At 31.4% G+C, this 19,662-nt stretch overlaps 3 protein-coding genes across 3 annotated transcripts; 1 reads left to right on the forward strand and 2 right to left on the reverse strand.

Annotated features, from left to right (window-relative positions):
• Positions 1–1,224: 1,224 nt before the first annotated feature.
• LOC108809566 (GDSL esterase/lipase At3g14220) lies at positions 1,225–2,876 on the forward strand. Its single transcript, XM_018581704.2, has 5 exons — positions 1,225–1,597; positions 1,685–1,803; positions 1,887–2,087; positions 2,236–2,491; positions 2,591–2,876. The coding sequence occupies exons 1-5, from the start codon at positions 1,351–1,353 to the stop codon at positions 2,845–2,847; spliced, it is 1,080 nt and encodes a 359-aa protein (XP_018437206.1). The 5' UTR covers positions 1,225–1,350; the 3' UTR covers positions 2,848–2,876.
• Positions 2,877–3,388: 512 nt separating this feature from the next.
• On the reverse strand, positions 3,389–5,332 carry LOC108806150 (ethylene-responsive transcription factor RAP2-2). Its single transcript, XM_018578185.2, has 2 exons — positions 4,880–5,332; positions 3,389–4,313 (listed from the first exon to the last, which is right to left on the reverse strand). Exons 1-2 carry the CDS (start codon positions 5,196–5,198, stop codon positions 3,526–3,528), a joined length of 1,107 nt encoding a protein of 368 aa, XP_018433687.1. The 5' UTR covers positions 5,199–5,332; the 3' UTR covers positions 3,389–3,525.
• Positions 5,333–11,464: 6,132 nt separating this feature from the next.
• Positions 11,465–12,370, reverse strand: LOC130494692 (protein LURP-one-related 11-like). Its single transcript, XM_056988141.1, has 2 exons — positions 12,017–12,370; positions 11,465–11,923 (listed from the first exon to the last, which is right to left on the reverse strand). The coding sequence occupies exons 1-2, from the start codon at positions 12,329–12,331 to the stop codon at positions 11,546–11,548; spliced, it is 693 nt and encodes a 230-aa protein (XP_056844121.1). The 5' UTR covers positions 12,332–12,370; the 3' UTR covers positions 11,465–11,545.
• Positions 12,371–19,662: the final 7,292 nt, after the last annotated feature.

Here is a 19,662-nt window from a genome sequence, read left to right on the forward strand (position 1 = left end):
TATATTAACAATTATGTAATACATTTTAATTTACAAATATAAATATAGTATACCATTAGTACACAAAAAAAACTAAAGAGAAAGAAAATATTTATACAGTCACAGGTCAAGCTCTAAAAATAAATAAAAACAACGCAAGATTATTTTTTAAAAAAAAAAATTATTTTAATAGAAATTATAGTTCCAAATATGTTTATATATTTTATGTATTTATAATTTTTTATGGAATGCTAAGATTTTTGAACTAAAAAAATTTATGACTCCTCTATATTATTTTAATTAGAAAATTTAAAATTTGTATCATAATATTTTTATTAAAATTTTAGTTTTAATTTTTATTATAACTGCAAAGATTATTTTCCAATCTAAATTTATATTTAAGTATTACAAATACATCATCTATTATTAAAAAAAAAACATAAAATAAATACCCGCCCCGGTCGGGCGGGTCAAAATCTAGTTTGATTTAAAACTAAACAAAAACGCTGCGTTACAAACTTCATGGAATGAACAGAATGAGGTTCTTTGATAATTATACGTAAACAGTTAAAATTCCTAGATTCTGGTTATATTAAATGTCACCCATTTTTGTTTTCTCGCAACAAATGTCACACCATTATTGTGGGCGAAAACACCTTTTAAAACTTTTCATCATATAGAGAACCAAAATGAACCAGAATTTTGGAACAGAATGCTGAAGCCCATATGTGTACATGTAGAAGCCTTTTTTAGTGAAACTTGTTTGAAGGACCAACTTACCCATTTGTTTGCCAAGTGAAGTACTATGTCGAAGCACAGACTTTGAAGAAAATGGCCACAACGAAGAAGCCCATGCATGATGCTAGAAGTTCTCATGAGAGCACAACTACCCTTTTCAATTTTCTTTGGTAATCCTCACAAAAAATAGTCTGTATTTAATAAATTAAAAACATTAAACAAATTTCTGAATAAAAAGAAATCTTACAAAACACTCATGTTTGAACTGCTGGTAAACATTTGAAGAAAACATGATTTATTATAACTCTGTCCACACCAATCAGGATAACGTATATTATTCATTCTGTTTCCTAATGGGGTAACATCACATGATTCACAACTCTCCCGCACCCACTTTCCGAATTAAATACGATCGGGGATCTCAACACATTAAGTCTACGACAAACATAACCAAAGCGGTTAGTTTCAGTTTTAAATGGTTTACTTCTACATAAAAATCAACCAACCGAGTTAATCTCGGTTTGGTTTGGTTTAGTGGCTCACATAACAAACACTTCAGACAACAAGTATAAAACTCCAAACACAACTCCACTCCACAGTCAAAAAGCTCAAACGCCTTTTTAAAAACAGAAAATGGCAGTAAACCGTAATTTAATCATCTTCGCAGGGTTAGTAGCGTCTTTTACACTCGCCACTTTCCCGGCAAACGTCTCCGGCGAGCCACCTCTCTTATTCACCTTCGGCGACTCTTCCTACGATGTAGGCAACACGAAGTTCTTCTCATCAGCGTTCGATCCGGCCACCACCTGGCCATACGGCGAGTCCATCGATTTTCCGACCGGTCGTTGGTCTGACGGCAACATTGTCCCAGACTTTGTCGGTATAAAACTTATGTAACACAACACAAACACATGCAAGTGTTGTACAACACAAATCTGGTAACTGATTATAATGTAACTGCAACTAGGTCGATTGATTGGTAATCAAGAACCGGTACCTCCGGTTCTTGATCCAAAAGCGGATCTCTCTCGTGGAGCAAGCTTTGCTATTTCTGGAGCAACTGTTCTTGGATCTCCATCTGACACTGTAAGCTTTGACTTTATCGCTTTGGACAAAGAGGAATAAGACTAATTAAAATGGATTTTGTAATGATTTTGTCCTTTTGGCAGATGAGTTTTGGACAACAGATAACGAAGTTTATAGAGTTACATAAGAAATGGAGTGATAAAGAACGAGCAGAAGCTATATACATGATCAACATCGGAGCTGATGATTACTTAAATTTCATTAAGGCTCATCCAAATGCTAATCCTGTGGAGCAAGTTGCTTTTGTTACCAATGTTCTTCAAAAATTATCCAGAGATCTAATGGTATGTGTAGGTTTCAACAAACGTTACTTGACGGTTTAGATCTGGTCCGGTCTAGCTTTGATTAGATTTTGATCATATGGTGATAAATTATTATTATTAGTCAACATTGAACCGGGAATTTTTTTTTTTTGTTTTGAGTGATATGCAGAGTTTGTACAAGTCAGGTGGGGCGAGGAAGTTTGCGGTACAGAACTTGGGACCGCTTGGTTGTTTACCGATAGTGAGACAAGAGTTTAAGACAGGTGAGAGTTGTATGGATATGGTTAACTTCATGGTGAAAACACACAATGAGCGGCTTGGTCCTGTGCTCTTTGCCATGACTGTACGATACCGTAGCTTACGGTACAGCGTCTTTGATTTCAACGGTGAGATTCTCCGAAGAATCAATGAACCATCACGCTACGGTAATTAAAGAAAAAACTCCCTTTTAAAAAAATTTATGATATATATATATTTCTTGTAATTATAATATGGAATGAAAATCGTGATATTTTGATGGTTAGGGTATACTGATACGACGACCTCTTGCTGTGGTATTGGATCGAGAAATGCGTTAGGGTGTGGCTATAGCAACGTGCATTCGAAACTATGCAGTTACCAGAAAGGGTTTTTGTTCTTTGACGGGCGACACAACACTGAGAAAACTGATGAGGACATCGCCAATCTGTTCTATTCTGGAGACAAACATGTTGTCTCTCCGGTGAACATAAGGGATCTTGTACGTAAATCTGTGACTTATCTTCCAGCGCAAGAAATCTAGTAGCCCTAGTTTTCTTTTGTAAAATAAGTAAACGGCTGTTTGTTTGTAAGCTATAAAACTCATATCCCATCGAGAATAAAAAATAGTTAACCGTTTATTGAATTGATTATGATCTTCAAAATCATGCAATAATTTTTGTAATTTTTCAAATTGTTATTATTATCATACAACCATCAAATTTAATGCCGTTTGTAAAACAAACATATTCAGCCAAATTTTAAAATTAATTAAAAGCTTTGAAACAAGGTCTTGAGATTGTAGTGTCCAACAAGATCGGACTGACCATCCCACATCAACTCAACAGTCTGTTGAATTGATACCGCTGCTAGTAAAGAAATGTCAAAAGATTGATAACTGTCTTAAGAAAAGAAGGCAAACAAAAAAAAAGACTGAAGGAAGACGACTCATTAGATAGAAAGTTATACTTCTATTTACTTCATCACCCTTTTATTCCATATTTTTTTAAAGAGACTCATATATAAATAAAACGATGCAATAAGCTCCATATTTGACCTGTATCAAATCCTGTGAAACAAGAAAAAACCAAAAACAAGATTGTATGATTAAGAAACCAAAGTTAAGGCTGTTTATCTTAACAACTGAATCCACAATAGCCTCGAAACTCACCAACACACACATACATAGCTTTATTTACAAACTCGGCAACCATCAAGAACTTCAGAAGACTCCTTCCAGCATGTAATTGATATCATCTAAGCTCCATAGGTCCATAGGGTTCTCCTCTCCCTGAGTCGCACCGGCAGCATCTACACCCAGCATGGCTTCCACTTCTAATGAAGATGGAGATTCCCACAACGCATTGTCAAGGTATGCCATCAGATCATCAGACTGATCATTGCAGCTTGTCCCGTCATGAGAGCTGAGTTTGAGCTTCTTGGCTGCATTGGTTTCTTCAGTGAAAGGAGCTTGGTGATTACTGACAACCACTGAAGAGATCTCAGGTGTCTTGGGGCCGTTGTGATCGCTCAACCCAAACTCAGAGCAGTCAAATGAGTTACTCCCCTGATCAGAACTGAAGTACTGGTTGTTGTACATCTGAGGCTTCTCTTCCATAAAACACACATCACCAAAGGAGTTGTTGCGGTACTGACTCACTGGCTGCTGAACCAAAGCTGGAGTTTGGTTTGGTTTAGCCACAGGCTTCTTAGCAGAAGGGCGTTTCTGGGAGACTGTGGGGTTGTTGTTGTTGTTCTCCTCTGGGAAATTCACCTTAGCTTTACTGCCGCGGATTCTGCGTGCAGCTGCATCATAGGCTCTTGCTGCTTCCTCAGCGGTGTCGAATGTTCCAAGCCATTCCCGGGAGCCTTTCCTGGGATCACGGATCTCAGCAGCCCATTTTCCCCATGGTCGCTGCCTAATCCCCCTGTACTGATTCTTTCTCTTCCTCTTAGCACACTTCTCAGCTTGCCCACCGGACTCTATGGTCTTCTTGCCAGACACTGAACCTAATGGAGTCAGAAACAACATTATCAATCAATCATATCAAATATCAATCAGTCAAAGCTGTATCTCTCTCTATGGGATCTGGACATAGGCCCACTCCAAAACGAATAATATCAACAACATCCCAAACACTTGCAAACAACAATTAATTAGTCTGTATGGTTTTTTTCTCGTCAAAACACACACTATCAAACAATTCAATCAATCATATGATCATTCATAAAACAGCATCTCTTCAGGAGCTACGAGATCTGAACATCAGCAACACCAAGATCCCAAGTAAGCTGGTAGATAATCAAACATAGTAACAAAGCCAACAACTTCCAAACAACAATTAAACACTAAGTAAAAAGCCTCTGAGAAAGAAACAAAAGATCCAAATTATTTCATGAATCATATAAAAGTCAGACAAGCCCCTTAAGACATATTCCCAATAAGCAATGGCAATAGAAAAAAAAGCTCTCATCTTTCCTATCGAAATGGCGAAAAGGAACGAACTTTCATGAACACTCACAAAACCCATTCACCACAAAATGAGATTCGAATCTAAATCCCAAATGTATTTTACCAGTGGCGTTGGGAGGGAAAGGTACGGGCTTGGTGGTCGCGGTGAAGACAAAGGGCTTCACTTTAGCGAAGATATCATCATCATCATCATCATCATCATCATCATCATCGAAATCGTCTTCGCAGTCATCATCATCCTCAAAACCTTGAAAATCAGCCTCGAATTCATCGTCCAGATCGAAGAAATCGGATCGCTTCTTCTTTGAAGCTTTCTTCCCCTTGTTCTTCTTCTTCAGATCCCGCGGCCAGAGAAACTCGCTGGTGACGCGGCGGGAGCTCCGCGGAGGGATGAAATCGGAGATTATAGCTCCTCCACACATGGTTGTCTTCTTGTCTAACTCAAATTTGAGGGTGTTAAATGTTCAGATATGCAAAACTTTGCGGCGAAATTGCAAATATTAGCTTCTTTTGAGGGGGGGTTTCCCTTTCTCTCTCTCGCTCTGGTTTGTTGTTTACTCTCCAGAATAATAGAGAGTGGTGAGTCGTTTATTTATATAGTTTGGTTACTTACTGTTGTACCCTTACTTGTGAGAGTTTTCTACAATAATGCCATTGTGAGTAAAAAAACATTGGTTTAGTTAAAAATGTGATGTAACACTAAACACACGACGAGAGTCTGGAATCACTTTCAAATCATGTGAATGTAACATAGTGTTAGTATATTACCTACCCACCTTAACATCACCCTTCGTTCCTTGGATTTTACTTGTTACATTCGCTTTATCTACGTCGTTAGTTAATTCCACTAACAAATTCTCTTCATCATTACTTTATATATAACTAGGGTCGGCCCGCCCTACGGGCGGGATATACTTTATTTGTGATTTATATGATTATTTTTTGTATAATTTACATTTACCTCATAAATACATCACTTATAATTTTTACAAGGCTGACAAAATGTTTGTAAGCTGACAAAAAATAAAATTAAAATATAAATATATATTAAATTATGATAAAAATGATACAAAAGTAAAATATAAATATACCTTAAATTACGGTAAAAATGATACACAATAAAATATAAATTATCTTAAATTGTGATAAAATTTTAAAAACAAACTTAGCATATTCTTGATTTAAAATAAAATGATTACAATAATGAGAATATTATTTTATTTATATAGATATCCTAGCATGTAAAATAATTCAGTTTCACAAAATAATTATAATGTACTATAATATAGTCAAATGTGTATTGTGCAAAAAAAAATGTGTCTGGATTTAAAAATTTGTCAAAAGATACCAAAAGAATTATTTACATGTCTCGATGTTAAGTTTCTTAATTGTTATTTATTCCATTAAAACAAAACTATATGTCAAAGAAATTGAAATACTTATATCCTTGATTGAATAACAACCCCTTATATTTTGTCCTTCATAGATTTGAATTATGCTGATTTTCTTAAAATTTATATGTTGTCATGTACTCCATAGTTTTTTGTTTGTTGGATTTTTTTTTAAAAAGAAACGAATTAACTTTGCAAATATGTATTGACTTGAAGTTTTATTTCGAAATTGAACGTATGCGACATATTGTTGCTGAATTGAGTCGTGTTACCAAAAAAATTTCTGTGATAAGATTAGCACATGACTTTTTAATTATATCACTAAAAAATTGACACATAAAAGTAAAAAAAACAATTTTTATGGTTGCAGCAAGTTCATATATGAAACCCATTATATGAAGTTGCTTACAAATTCACCTAGGAAAAGAAAATGATACACACTGAAAGCAAATTAGAAACTCTTCGTTTGGAGTTGCTTTAGTGGAAATCTCCAACTGGAATAGCTTCTTCCTATTCGTTGTTGGCGTTCCTGTTTTCTCCATCCCATAGTTTTCAGTAAACTTTGCTAATTGCTACCATACCATCAATCTAACAGAAGCAAACTGATCTGTGATTGCTACATGCCAGTCATTGTAAATTAATAATTCAGAGCTATGTTCTGGCCAAGAACACTGCTAATAGTTCTGATGACATCAATATTCTAGAACTGCAACATGATGTAATATAACCCCCTTTCTAAAAGCAAACATGGGAATATATATATATGCAAACTCTCACAATGATTTAATGGCTGAAATCTTCAACGAACTCTTTGCTTTTATTGAGATAATTTCAGCGAAGATAACTTTGGTGGTGGAGGCAACCAAATCCTCATCCCCCACCATTTCAATCACTTTAACATCTTCATCTTTCTTAACAACCTATATATATATATATATATATATATATATATATAAGCAGCTCTTTCAAGTTTTATAAATATAAAATAAAGATGTGATTTTGCTTAGATATAAGAAGATTCAAGTACCAAGTTTCAGAGTCCAGATTACGAAGTGTGAAAACATAATTGAAGTGTTTCTTCAATTACAATGGACCAAAACCAAGGATGAATATGAGCAAAGCTAAGAACAACCCATAATCAAATCAAAGAACAATGACGCATTAGTATATTGTGAATGATACGAAGAGAGGATGAGGAAAAGATGAGAAGTACTCACATATTTATATAGATCCTTGCTGCAGATCTAAATGACACATTGAATGAGATTAAACACGAAGTCACAGGTCGAACCGTTTCAGATAGCGAGAAGAAGCCCAGACGTCCCGGCATCGCCGTCGCACGAGGAGTATTCTTTGATCGAATAGAATTAAAGTTGGAGAGCAGACTCCATTTACCCGGGCCGTACACAGCGTTAGCCCAACACACATTAATGATCAAAGCCCATCTAAAACCAAGCTAAATGAAACGCTGAGTTGCACTTTTTTTGGACACGTATCAACGCAAGGATACTCGAATTTCTTAGGTGGATGCTGATGTGTCAGCAGGAGAGATCAATCTTCTTTTATATATATAGATAATATAAATAATATAAATTACTTTGCCCAAGAAATGTTACTAAGAAGCAGGGAATAAAAAGTTGAGGAAAAAGGGAATTAATTAACCATTAGCTAGCAACATGAGTACATCTTTTTTTAGCAAAGAAGAAACATGAGTACATCTTCCACGTATGAGGTATATAGACGTTACGTATACATAGACGTATACTTCTTCTAATATTGTCACGCCAGCCTGTAGTTGAAATAGTATACATATTCTCACATGATTGACAATCTCAAGGAAATAATATTTCTGTATAGAGTCGCGACGAGATTAGTTGGACTTTCATACTATTTGAAGAATCAAAATAAATGAACCCCATCCCGAGATGGCTAGTTGAGATAACCATGGAATGATATGGTAGCAACATTGGGAAAATTTTGAGATCTGTGTGACAGCAAGTTCATTGAGACTCGAAAAGAGATATAAAGAAAGACAAGTTGATGAACAAGTTGACAAAGTCTGCGTTGTCCGGGTCCCTCCTTGTACCACACACTTGACTCACATGTTCATAGTTAAACTTACTGTAAAATTTTAGCATATCTCGAACTGTTGTCTATAGTTTGTTAATGGTGCTTCTTATCATCTCCGAACAGCAAATTACTTCCTTTCATCAATTATGTTTTCTCAAATGATATTAGGGATAAGTGAACTGAAGATATGGACAGTATTAACTAGCGTAATCAATATGTACAAAGATAAAGTTAAATCAAGAGATAAGATAAAGTTAAGAATGCAAATGTAGTTGGGACCATTTTCTTTGGTTCAATTGAGACAAAGCTCCTAAGATAGCTGATCTCAAGAGACAGAAGATGATGTAACTTCTGAAAGCACCCATGTCCTGCAATTTTTTTAATTTCATTATTATATTAAACTATGCGCACTAAAACAAATTATTATTTAAAGAATATCAATGACATTTTTAATCTATCTGTTCTAGAAAAAGCAATGAATTAAACTATTTTGATCTTTTTGGCTGGTAGGTGATCCGCATTTATTTAGATGGTTGTAAAAGAATCTTTTTTTTTTTTGTCAACTTTTGGCTTTATAAAAGCCCACAGGCAACATGAGTACAGATAGATTTCTTCTATACATACGTGTCAGCTTAAAAAAGGAGATACAACACGTGTCAATAATTAAACATGCAAATCTGAAAATTGAAGCTCCGCCGTCGACAAATTCTAGAATCATCCCTGCTGAAGCTTCATCTTCATCTTCACCTTCTCCACCGTACTGCATCCTCCTTGATCTGTACTCCATGAACTCCATCTTTCACTCCATCTTTGCTTGTGCTTGAAAAACTCAAACTCCAACAGATTATAACTCGGGGAAAGCTCGGATGACTTACGAGAGATTATTGTCGGACCATCTTTAGAAAGATGCCGGCTCATCTAAATCTCCATAATAATCAGCCAAGATCAAATCCAATACCACAGCTTCCTTTCCTCAGAGATACTCTATTAAAAGCCTATCATGCTTCACAAAGGAGAATAGAGATTGACTCTCATCAGAAAGGATTAAGTGAATATCCATGAAGAAAGAGAAATCAAAACACAAAAACCAAAGGATTTAAAATATGCTGTGAAGAGGAGAGAATAACTTAATTTTATTTCAAAACAAATCAGGGAAAGATAGAACTTGAAGAACAACTCCTATTTGTTTTGAAAATACACAACAAAATCGTCCAAAGCGAAAACTACTTCCTCAACAGGAAAAGAAAGATCGCCAAAGCGAAGCAAAAGATTCAATCTTTCGATTGAAAGTTATTTTACATCAAAAACAGGGAAAATCTCGTCCTCCCTCTGAAAAATAGAAGTCTGATAAGAGGGATAGGACTAGAGAATTTTCTCTCTCTAGAAAGGAGAGAGAGAGAGAGCCCTTCCACAATCCGTGGTTGTAAAAGAATCTAGAAAGCTCCCAGTCGAATATTCAATCTCAAATCTTTATTTAACACAAAATCTTGTGTCTGCCACTACTAGCAGTAAACTACACACCAACACACGTGGAAGTACACGGACGTAAAATCGAGCTAAAAGACAAACTAAAAAGAGGAATTGTATTGATTTTTATTCATTTTATGCTACAGACAAATTGTTAACTCAGCAACCTGAGTCGAACGAATTATGAAGTGAGTAATAATGTCCACCAACTCACCTAAAAGTAAAAACAAATATCATGAAGTAAAAGTGAAGGTGAAAGTGAATGGGCTTGGACCTTTAAGCTTTGCATGCCTCGTTAGAAGCCCCACTTCACAAATGAAGTATATATACTCGAAAACATATCACACTCGGAATCGCTTGATTAGAAGTCTAGCACCTTATCAAAGCCGCTATTACATTCGATAATTAATTAGTCATAATCATATTTCTCACATTCAACCGTCATATAGTGGCAAAATCTTCCTCTTGCCGCCTAAGCTAGGAGCTCGGCAATAAGCAGAAGTAATTGGTGTCTGAACAACTCCAAGATGAATCACTGAGACTGTACACACAAAAGATTCATACTTTAGACACTAATGGCTTCAGATCGATCCGTCATCATCGTGTCATCCGTCCATGTTTCATTGCCTTTCAACAACCAGCTTTCGTACTTAGCTCACAGTTTCATGGCCTTACAACAAGCGGTTTTCTTACTTAGCTTATAGTTTCTTAATAATAGTATCATGTACATACGACATTTTAAAATACAAATTAGGTTGCAACTTCCACTTTTCGCTTCAGACAGAATATTTTGAAACATGAAATCTCATTTTCAAAACAATTTTAAAATATCCTATTTATTAAAAAATACGTTTGAAACTTAGGACTTCGTTTTGGAATCACATCATAAATCAATAAAAATAAAAAATCATGTTTTAATAAAAAACTAAAATTTAATAGTAATGAAAAAAAAGAAATATACAAATATTAAAACTAATACTATAAATTATCTATGCATTGAGCTTTTTCATTAGATATATAACATATATATTTTCAATTATTTATTAAATATTTAAAATAATTGATATAATAATTTCTTATAAACTTAATGTATATGTACTTTCACAGTTTTAATATGAAATCATTTTAAATTATTATAAATAAATAAATACTTTATTTTTACTTTGAATCATATAATTTTAATCAAATTTGATAAAGTTTCTTATATATATATATATATATATATATATATATATATATATGTGTGTGTGTGTGTATGTATATGGCTATACAGTTTTTTTTTTTTTTGGCTATACAGTTCTAATAATACCTGGTTCATAATACTTTAAAAAAATTTGCCTTACGATTCCATTTTCGCATATCCGCTTCCGATTCGATGTAACATAGATACAAATCTTATTCTGGGAATCAAATCAAATCTCACCGACAAAGGTATTATAATATGGGAGCCCTTATTGCAAAATAAAGTTTAATAATTGGTGCTGGTAGTTCTGCTACTTAATTAATCATATACTTCAATCCGCTTTATATTAATAAATGGAAATTTCTCAGCAGCCACGTTAAAATTTATTCGCCAATCACCCTTAACATTTAAAATTTGAAATCCATGATCCATCCATCTTGAATTAATATATTTGGCTCCATCTTTCTACTCTTAAAACTATTTAAAGGAATAAAAGAGAGCTTACACTCATTTGACTGAAACTTTTATATCTTACAAGTATCATACATTGATCAGTTGTATTTTCATTGGCAACAAACGACAAAATTTTGTGAAAGTTAAAAACTAATGATAATTCCAATCCAAAAAACCATCAGTTAGTAATTTTTTTCACCTTTTATTACAGTTTACAGTTGATAAGACTATGAGTTAAAACAAGTCCGATGATGAAAGAGTGATCAACTTGTGACTCAACCACCATCGTCAAAACATCATCTCCTAACTCCAAACCATTCCTCGATTGTTTTCTCTTCACTTCTGCCACAAGTCTTCCACAGCTCTCCTCGATTCCTAAACTTGATCCCCGACTTACCATCTTATAACAATATTGTTCATCGTTCTTACACGTTCCCTTTATCACTCTATACGAAGAAGATGAATCTTTACTCGGAATTTTAAACATATTGTTTTTCACTCTAAAATATTCGAAGTTTGTTGTTGATTCAGCTGTCCCCGATGGTGTTCCGTATCCTTCCCATGTCTTGAATAATCCAAACTTCTATAAACATACGAAAAAAAACTTAATTAGTTTCATAGCGAATAAAAACGTTTAGGAACTTGCATGAAAGATAACTTTGGGACGTGTCTCTACCTGTCTACGCAAGGTCAACAAGACATGACCGTGTAAATCCATCAGGTAAACTTCACGGCAGCTCTTAGAGTTATAATTATCGACACGATAAATTATATTTCCTTTTGAATCGAAGACGGTGCAGCCATTTGTATTGAACACCAACGACTTCATCCAAATCGTGAAACTCTCTTTCTCCATCGTTAGGTACGGCGAACTTGTTTCTTCTCCGGCAGCAAGGGTTGTTCGGTCGGGATGAATCTTCACCATAGTCTCCGCTGGACAGATTCGGTTCTGCCAAGCTTTTGTCTCGTAAGGTCGTCGGAATATTTGCATATAATTTATATATCGATATATCGAGACAATAATTCCTTTTTTTTTATGATTTGATTTGGTCGACATGGGCTGTGACTTGGGTTATATATATAGTAGAACCGATTTGCGGAAGTTATTAACCTTATTCGTTTGTGATTAGTTTAAGTCAACTTAATGATTGTCTACTCGTTTGTATTAATTATTCAATGTTCAAAGTAATTAAGTTCTTATCACATTAAGTATCACGTGTTTTAGAAGAAAGATGGTCCCCATTATATCTTTGAATCTTCATATTTGTATATTTTAAATTAGACATGTTATCTCGAGTTGTATTATATTGATGTGTGAACAGCTATATATATATATGTAGATAACGAGGTCTTCCTCCACATGTTTAATGTGAAATCCTAACAACAATCGTTGGAGTATAAGCAAATATTACATTTATAATTTAACTAGAGTGATATATATGGGGTTCTAGGTAGCTTAAGAAGTTACTCTATCGATTTTGAATTGTTTTTTCTCGTTGCGCATGTCACCACACACGCATATATACACACACACACATAGATGGTGACTAAATACATAGATAATATAGTAATAATTAGCCAACAGTAATGTATATATGTGTGTAGAAAAATGTGAAATCCTTTTAGATGATAAAAACAACTATCAATAAAAACATAAAAATGGCAATAATAACATATCAAATCAATTTCGTTCTACTTCTAGATATTAAATTAAATATAATCACTTTTTGGTGTACAAATATATTCACACAATACCAGCGACCACATATAAAAATTAGTCAATGCTGAATATAGTACACCAACTGAATCATTTTTAGGTGTACATACTACATTTGGGTAACCTTTTATTTTATAATATATAATGTAATATGTTTTAAATAAATGATTTTAGTGTTATATATTATGTAACTCTATAATCTTTTTAGTTAGATTTTTATTTTATTTTATATTATTCATATACAAACATTTGCTTTGTATATTTTATCTTTTGATTAATTGTTACTAAATACTAATATATTTTTGAATTCGATACAACAAATTTATAATATGAAATAATCATATAGAGCATCTTTTTCAATTTGTTTTGAAAAATCAGCTTGCTTACTATACATTTAAAAAAATATATTTAGTTATATTATAGAAAGAATAACTGTTTAAGATAATCTATATTTCTATGATGTGTTTAAAAATATACTTTACCGTGTATTTTCGTAAATATCACGTAAACAAAAGATTAATTATATATTATTATATTTTGTATATCTATTTAGTTAATATATTTTGAGATTTTAAAAGTAAACAAATGATATATATATATAAGTTTAACATATGTCAACAATTTTATTTTTTTTGTATGAAAATATTAAATAATTTACGAATTTTAATCTTTTTAAACGTTGAATGATATTTGAACATTTTAAATGGTGAATGATATTTTGTTTATTTAATTTAATGAAAATAATATTTTAAATATGGTAATTTACCAAGTTAATATAATTTTCATATTTAATGCATTTATTACTTTATTATATTATAATATATAATATAATTATTAAATTTATAAATAGCATATAATAAATTTTATTTTTGTTTTATAATAAAACATTATATACGATTAAATAATAATATTACTATATTATTAATTACGAAAATAAATTATTGCATTAATTAAAAATATTTTAAAATTTTATTAAGATTTTGTTAAATTTTTCCTCAATAAATTTTGTTATCACTAAAAGTTAAATCCAAAATTATATTTAAAATTATTTATTATTAATATCTTTATAAATATGTAGATTTTGTAGAAATATTATAATTTCATAAATTAATGAAAATAATCAATAATTGATTATATGGGCCTAATGTTACTTTTATAGTAGATAAAATGATATTTCTATTTTAATATAGAAGATTTGTTATAATAAAAGTTAAATTTAAAATTACATTTACAATATATTTATTAATATCTTTATAATTATATAGATTTTGTAAAAATATTATATTTTAAATTAACGTAAATAATCAAATATATGTAATTGATTATTTAAATCTACTGTGATTTTTTTAGTAGATAAAAATAATATTTCTTTTTTAGTAGAGAAGATTTGTGTGTATATATGATGTATCGCCACGATAGAGCTATAAATTATGTTTTTCTTTTGGAAGTGGATATATTCATTTTCTAAGCAACAATGAAAAATGCCCTTTCTCATAAAAATGATTTTTTTCTTTCATACGCTTAGATAACTGTTGCAATTATGTAATAATCAGTTAAATAAATTTAAAATTGGTCGTAGATTAGTAAATGGAGTTGAAGTCGACGATGAGTGCATTGTCACATGTTTTTAGGTCTTAGGCGGATAAGCGTCAGACATCATTACCCTTTTGTTTCTGTCTTGATTATATATTGTAGTTTCTTTCTTTAATCGTGTAAACTATAAAATTAGGTTTTTCGTTTTGTCGTATTATTTTATACACTTTAATTGTTTAATTGAGTAGTTTAACTTTGGCATGCTGAACTTTTCTCGTGGCTGACGAATTTCCAAATGATACTAATTAAACTGCAAGTTGAAGTATATTATTTTGGCCAGACAACCGAAAAAAGGGAAAAAGAAAAACATTTTGAAAATAGAAACATAAACGCTTTTGTCACACCATGAAATAAGTTATTAACTGGTTAGAAATTTGTATGGTATGGTATGGTAATGGTAGCACTCGTACGCGAACACTAATATTGACACTTTAACCTCGTCATACTTTTTCATGTAGATTGCGTTAGTCCAAGAGTTTCATGGTTTAAATTAACAACTTTTATGACACTTTCTGACGTAAGTCTTTTAAACTATCAATTAAATAACCTTTTGTCCCTAAGTGTACATCATCCGTCACAAATCCAATTTAGATGACACAAACGATCCAATTTATTAAACCTTTTGGAGGCACTTTTGTGCCCTTTTGTGTTGGGATAAGCACCAGGTCCATATATCTATTACTGACAAAAAGGAGAGGGATTGTTTAGAATTTTTGTTAGGTTAATTTAACCAATATATGATCGAATGTATTAAGTACTTTAATGGACGCTTTAGGTAGCCTAATCTTATTTTTCAAGCATATATATACTCGTCTATTTTTATCAAAAAATATATACACTTGTCTACTGGTGCACAAAAAGGCCACTTAGTGATCATCTTGGATAAACTATGTGTGAGTAATCCTAATTATATTATTATAAAAAGAGCACTTTTCGGGGTCATATTAAGAGATTGAAATGAAACACAAGAGATTAGCTAGCATGCTTGAGGCTGACAAAAAAAATCTTGATGAATAAAAGTAAACTTCTATATTAAATCTGGGAGGGTAAATATATAGTATTTTATCTATAGACTTAAAGTCACGTTGGAAACAAAGTTATAACAGTATATAAATTATGTTATTATGTAAATAATATTAAAAAATCAGAATCAAAGATATAAAAAGGTTCCACTATAAAAAGTATCAAAAATAGCATTTCTCAAAAAAAAAAAAGTTTATAAAATAGTAGACAATAATTTATTATCGTACATATCAATTTTCAAAATAACCGTATTTATGCACTCGTCTTCTTCGCTGTTGTCACAAATAGACCTGGTTTAAGTTAAACAGATGCATACAAAAAGAGTTGCGCGTGTACGCCCTGAGTCCATTGACCTGTAAACACATCCAGACGGCCCAAATGGCCAAACTCATGGCACAATATACGGCAAGAAAAAACAATTATCATATCAATAAATTCCAAAATCCTTATTGATCTGATCAATCCCATGTCTTTTTAGGCTAATGTTGCATTATCCATTTATTTTCATCAGAACGTTGAAGCAGAAAAAAGAAAAGAAAAGAGTCACATTTTCCTTTTGACACCATTTCACCAACATAAAGTTTGCTGCTTCAACATTCTGATGAAAAAAAAAGAAGGAAAATGTGAACTCTGTTAGAGTTTCTACTGATGACTGACACTGTACAAACAAAAATCGAGAAAGAAGAAACCATATATTTAAGGACACTATTTATTAGCAAGATTTTAACTATTACAAGTTTCCAGCCAATTTATGTATTGATCTGGCACTTGAATACCTCTCAGGATTATTGATTTGGCAATATCACTGAAAACAAACATGAATATCAGTCAATAGCTCGATTTGAATTTTTGATAAAATATAACTTTTGATATCCTTGATCGTGTTATCGAAGGATTCTGATGTACATTTTATCGATTTTGATTTCATATGTGGAAAGATCTTTGCTATTCGTGAAAACAACACATCACAAATGTTTCTCTGATCCCCCTCCCCCCCCCCCCCCTCTCCCCCACAATGATAATTTTTCTCATTAGTTTCGTGTTATTGTAGTGTTATCCTTGACACTCGTGATACTTCATACCTATATACTCTTGTGACTAGCTTATATTGAAGGGCTCCACATCTCGTGTATGTAGATAGTGAAAGACTCACCTAAAAAATGAGGAAAAAAAAGAAAGACTCACCTAAGAATAAAATGTATATATTATCAGTTGTATTTTTTCAGTGCAATCAATCGGTATAAGTCTCCTTATAGATCGATTAGGTTTAGGTTAAGAAAGTTTTTCGTAAATTATAGTGAAGATATAGTTGTACCAACATTATATTTCAGGTCAATAAGAATATACTAAATCTAGCTAAGAAATCTGAAATCTTATATACAACACCTTAATTAATTGTGGGGGATGATATGAAAGCTAAACTGTTTCAGAGTCTTAGCCTACTTATATCAGTGTTGTGATTAGTTTGATAGATACATAATAAATAAATTGTATGGACAAAAACAATATATAAGTAAAAATGTTTAAAATATAAAATACTTTGTATGATTTTTTGCTAGTGACATTTGAATCGCAAATAATAATAATAATAATAATAATAATAATAATAATAATAATAGTATAACAAATATTGTTTTTGAGTAGATCTACGATAATGACATATTAACATTTCTAGTATATTTAGCAATGGAATCACAAGATTATATGAAAGAGTAGTTAGTGTGTGGTTGTAATTATGTATTATATGATATAGGTTAGAATATGTGCTATTTTGCATAATACAACCAAAACAAAAGTTGGGAGATGAATTATAACTTTATGCAGATACAATTATTGATGATATTCGCTACCTATTTTAAGTAACAACTAGATCATGACCCGCTCGATCGAGCGGGAGTAAATTTTTTTTTATCTTTGTTTTTACTAAATGTTATACATGATCGCAATGTGTATTAATATAAAATTTTGATAAATAACAATGTGTACTAATGTGTTTAAATAAGCAATGTGTTTACTTACTAAATTTGATTTTTAAATTTTATGATAACGTAAAGTAATTTTTTCTATATTATTTTAAATATTTAGTGCTATATATTTTGTATTTCCAACATTTATCATATAAAACTTACATTGGGATATTATTTATATGAAAATATGTATAACATAATATATTTATATATTATATAAACATAAGCACACCCGCACGGGTTTTTTTTAAAATGTATTCTATATTATTTAGTTTTATGTAGTATCGAGTTTGTATATTCAATCCCCTTACTATTATTTGAGGAGACCACTAATCAAATTAACCTTTTGTTCATGTGTCTATTACATGTGTGCCATTTCCTATGTGGCATCTCTACATTTAACCTCACACCATTTTTTCAAAAGCCCATACTTGCCTAGAGTATTTACTTCTCATGCCATTCTAATGGACATATGTTATATTGAATAGGGAATAAATGTTATTAATATCCAATACTATACATGATGTGCTTTACGTGATGTATATATATAATGTAACGTTTGTTATTTGGTCTTGACCCTTTTAAAAGATTATGGTTATACTAACATAAAATATATATTTTATAAGATTATGGCTATACTAACATAAAATCATATTCTGGTTCGTTGCTCATACTAACATAAAAAAAAAATATTTTTTTCCAACAAAAGAACATATATATATTTTTGTTCCAAGAACATATATATTTATATATTTATTGTTAATATAATGCTCATACTTATAATAGTGGTAGTTGTCGTATTTTATACTTTATTTATATTTTATCCATCGTTTCGTGAAAACATATATTTATATATTTATTTGTATATTTTATGTTTATCGTAATTTTTATATTTTTTTATTTTTATGATACAACCATAATCATATCTTAAAAAATGCCATTATTGATTATTCAAACGATTCTAAATATATCGTAATTAAAACCTTAACTGATTACTCTACGATTAAATCGGACCAGTCTTCCATATTCAGAGTATTTTTGGTGATCATAATTTATTGAAACTTTATCAATTACGGCAATACACATAAATTCAGGGTCAATGTATTTTGTTTTTTTAGTTATGTTAAAATTTGATTCCTTCATTTCAATTATAAGAAGGCGTATTATTTTGTTGCCTTTTTTGCGGAATGATATTGATGCGTGATTAACAATCCACATCCTCTATATATTATTTTAGGAGCATTGTAAAGAACTAACCTTTACTTCATGTATTATTTACAGATGTGCAATTTCCTACGTGTCAACTCCACAAATCCTCTCACATCATATATTAAAGAACCCTTTATTAACTAGAAGAATTACAAAAAGTGTCATTCACCATATCACACTGATATATACCATATGTCTCGCATCATTTATTCATAGATATCCTAAAAAAAATAATATGAGCTCATGTATATCTCGCACATCGTACCTTCTTCTCCGTTATAAGTGAAAACGATAATAAGACATATAGAATTATAAACTCAAACGATAATCTGTTCATGCCAATCAAAAGTCGAAGAGTGTTCAAATGGTCCACGATTGATCTATCGGCTAATATATAAAACATAGTTAAATTATAAACTATGTTAACATGATCATTATAAACTCAAACGATATACTTGGGAAAACAAAAAAAAAACTCAAACGATATACTAAATGGAAAATGATGGTGTATCAAAGCTTGGCAATTTAATCATCTAATGTATGTATATTTTTCCATTATGCATTCTATTTCGTACATATAATGTTTATTGAGGATGTTTATTTAGTAAGAGAATCATATTACAAAACAAATATATACATATAAATGGTCATATTATGACATATACATTATTTTCTTATAACGAACATTCATATTACAAAACAAGTTTGTATCTGCAACGGACCTCTATGTCATACATATAAGAATAATGAAAATTTGATACATTAGTTTAGAAATTAATTTTTATGATATGATCAAACATTTAAGTTTAGAAC

Source organism: Raphanus sativus, chromosome 6 (assembly GCF_000801105.2).
Source record: "Raphanus sativus cultivar WK10039 chromosome 6, ASM80110v3, whole genome shotgun sequence".
Classification (NCBI taxonomy): domain Eukaryota; kingdom Viridiplantae; phylum Streptophyta; class Magnoliopsida; order Brassicales; family Brassicaceae; genus Raphanus; species Raphanus sativus.